The sequence below is a fragment of the Bactrocera neohumeralis genome, unplaced genomic scaffold (assembly GCF_024586455.1).
Source record: "Bactrocera neohumeralis isolate Rockhampton unplaced genomic scaffold, APGP_CSIRO_Bneo_wtdbg2-racon-allhic-juicebox.fasta_v2 ctg3626, whole genome shotgun sequence".
In the NCBI taxonomy this organism is placed as follows: Eukaryota; Metazoa; Arthropoda; class Insecta; order Diptera; family Tephritidae; genus Bactrocera; species Bactrocera neohumeralis.
The window spans coordinates 1-3,253 of record NW_026090873.1 but is presented as its reverse complement, the minus strand read 5'-3'; the positions used below and the strand labels follow the sequence as shown (position 1 = coordinate 3,253).

The window sequence follows — 3,253 nt, the reverse complement described above, 5'->3', positions numbered from 1 at the left end:
TCATAAAAAGTATAAGGTATTTTGTTTCTAAACCTTTCCCGATCCACAACAAACAACCTTTAAAAATTTCATCAAGATGGGTTCAACCTTTCTCATAGTGTTACTAACAAACAAACATTCATTTTTATATAACGTTTGTATGGGGAAAAGAAAAGGGCTGTTTTTAGGGGTTTTCCGGAAATTATTCGAATTTTTCTCGCCGTAAAAACCATCTTTGAACTTCAACGAACATTCAAGAAAAAGTATTGGCCAAATTGGTCCAGGCGTTATTGAGTTATGCGCGTACATACAGTTTGACGATTCATTTTTATTTATATAGATAATATTATGGAATTTTTCCAAATTCACTGCCGATATATCTTTATGTCAACTTCATGAAGAAGAAGAAGGGTAATTAACTCAAATATGTCAAATTAATGATTTGAACTAACTCAGAATCGATGCCTAAAAGTGTATATTAAAGAAAATCTACCTTATACCTAAATATAAGATTATGGAATTCTTCTATATGCACTGCCGTTATGGCTCTATGTCAACTTCATTAAGATGAAGAAACATAAGTAACTCAAATATGTTAAATTAATGATTTGAAGCAACACAATGTCGATTACTAAATGAGCCTATTCAAGAAGATCGACCTCATACCTATTATGGAATTTTTCTAAAAACATTTCGTTATAGATTTATGTCAACTTCATTGAGATGAAGAAGGTAAACAAACTCAAATATGTCAAATTCATGATTTGAAGCAACTCAGTGGCGGGAACTAAGTGTGTATATTCAAAAAAATCTACTTTGTACCTAAATATGAGATTATGGAATTCATCTATATGCACTGCCGTTATGGCTCTATGTCAACTTCATTAGGATGAAGAAAGTTAAGTAACTCAAATATGTTAAACTAATGATTTGAAGCAACACAATATCGATTCCTAAATGTGCCTATTCAAGAATATCGAATTTATACCTAAATATAATATTATGAAATTCTCCCAAATGCATTGCCGTTATGGCCTTATGTCAACTTCAGTAAGATGAAGAAGGGTAATTAACTTAAATATGTTAAATTAATGATTTGAATCAACTCAATATCGAGAACTAAATGTGTATATTCAAGAAAATCGGATTTATGCCTAAATATAATATTATGGAATTTTTCCAAATTTACTGCCGTTATGGCTTTATGTCAACTTCATTAAGATGAAGAAGGTTAAGTTAACTCAAATACGTTAAACTAATGATTTGAAGCAACTCAATATCGAGAACTTAATGTGTATATTCAAGAAAATCGACTTTTTACCTAAACAAATTATTACGGAACTCTCCCAAATGCATTGCCGTTAAAGCTTTATGTCAACTTCATTAAGATGAAAAAGGTTAATAAACTCAAATATGTCAAATTAATGATTTGAATCAACTCAATATCAATGCCTAAATTTGTCTATTCAAGAAATTCGGATTTATATTTAAAAAAAATATTATGGAATTCTTCCAAATTCATTATGTCAAATTCATTAAGATGAAGAAGGTTGATTAACTCAAATATGTTTAATTAATGATTTGAATCAAGTAAATATCGATGCCTAAATGTGTATATTCAAGAAAATCGGACTTATATTTAAATATAAATTTTTAAATGAGTTAAGCTTCCCTCCACTCTACCCGGGAAAAACCGGCGCACCCTAGGAAGAATTCACAACACACCACATCCAATGGCATCATACACTCACATCACCACAGAATATTTGTACAAAGTTAAATATTTCTTTAATAAATTATTTTGTACACTATACACTTTGATAACACACCACATCCAATGGCATCATACACTCACATCACCACAGAATATTTGTACAAAGTTAAATATTTCTTGAATAAATTATTTTGTACACTATGCACTTTGATAGGATTGCAGAGATAATTAAGTATAAATTTACAGACAAACTAAAAGTTGATGTTCACTCCACGAGGTTTTAATCCAGAAGAAAATGTTAAGGTACAAGGAGATTTAAAGAACAAAGTAATAACTAATACTTATACATGTAAATGTGAGAGTGACAGTATGTAAAGAATGTAATGACGTAAATAATGTAATGACATGCATAGTGTTAGGTAAACGACTATCTTCAACACGCCCCTTCAATATGCAGGTCATTCTGTGGACAAACCAAGTCCGTTAAGACATCTGTCGTGGATTTCTCGCGTCAATGGTTTCGTCATCACATCCGCAGTCATCTCTTGAGAAGATACGTGCCTCAATGAAAATAACCCTGATCTCTCTCACAAAATGATGTTTGATATCAATGTGCTTGGTACGCGCATGAAAAACGGTATCATTAGCCAAACACTGCGCAGCTCTGTTGTCCACATAAATTATTACTTCAGCGAGTTTTTGTAAACCAATCTCATTTAGGAGACTACGCAAATACACTGCTTCTTTTGCTGATTCCGCCAAGCTCACATATTCAGCTTCTGTGGACGAAAGAGCGACTGTGCGTTGTTTTTGGGACTTCCACCTAATCGCAGCACCGCTGAGCAAGAAAATGTATCCCGTGTGGGAATGGCGATCAGTTGTGCAGCCTCCCCAATCAACATCAGCGTACCCAACTAGCTGTAAACCGGATTTTTGATACAGCAAGCTTCTATTGGCAGTACCGGCAAGATAACTTAAAATACGTTTGGCAGCATTCCAATGACATTTCAATGGATTCGTGACAAACTGCGCTAGTCTTGACACGGTGTTCGCTATGTCTGGCCTTGATGCGATGTACATATACATCAGAGTTCCAATTAATTCACGATATGGACAAAGTTTATCAATTGAATTATTTTCAACTAAATTTATCTTTAACTCTGAAGGTGTAGCAACCGGGTTGCACTCACTCATTCCAAATCTCCTTAATAATGCTTTTATGTAGCCACTTTTCTTTAAAGTAATCTTAACATCCATTTGGTTAATCTCTAGTCCAAGATAATAATTTGCTCTACCAAGGTCCTTAATGTCAAAATATTTCAAAAGTTATTGCTTTAATTTGTGAATAATATTCACTTCCCGTGACGCAATAAGTAGATCGTCTACATGTACAAGGAGTAAATGTAAGTTATTCTTAAAATAACCATAAAATAAACACGATTCATTTTCTGTGGGCTTTAACCCCAGACTTATCAACTTCGATTTAAATTTGGTATACCACTGCCTACCAGCTTGCTTAAGTCCATACAGAGCTTTCTTAAGTCGACACGCATTACCTCC

General features: G+C 33.2%; 1 protein-coding gene across 1 annotated transcript; it reads right to left on the bottom strand.

Annotated features, from left to right (window-relative positions):
* Window positions 1–2,176: 2,176 nt before the first annotated feature.
* Window positions 2,177–2,887, bottom strand: LOC126767022 (uncharacterized). Its single transcript, XM_050484642.1, has one exon. The coding sequence runs from the start codon at window positions 2,885–2,887 to the stop codon at window positions 2,177–2,179; it is 711 nt and encodes a 236-aa protein (XP_050340599.1).
* Window positions 2,888–3,253: the final 366 nt, after the last annotated feature.

What these genes read in the sequence shown, in the direction of transcription:
- LOC126767022 (XM_050484642.1), bottom strand. Translation starts at nt 2,887, where the DNA reads ATGAGTGAGTGCAACCCGGTTGCTACACCTTCAGAGTTAAAGATAAAT.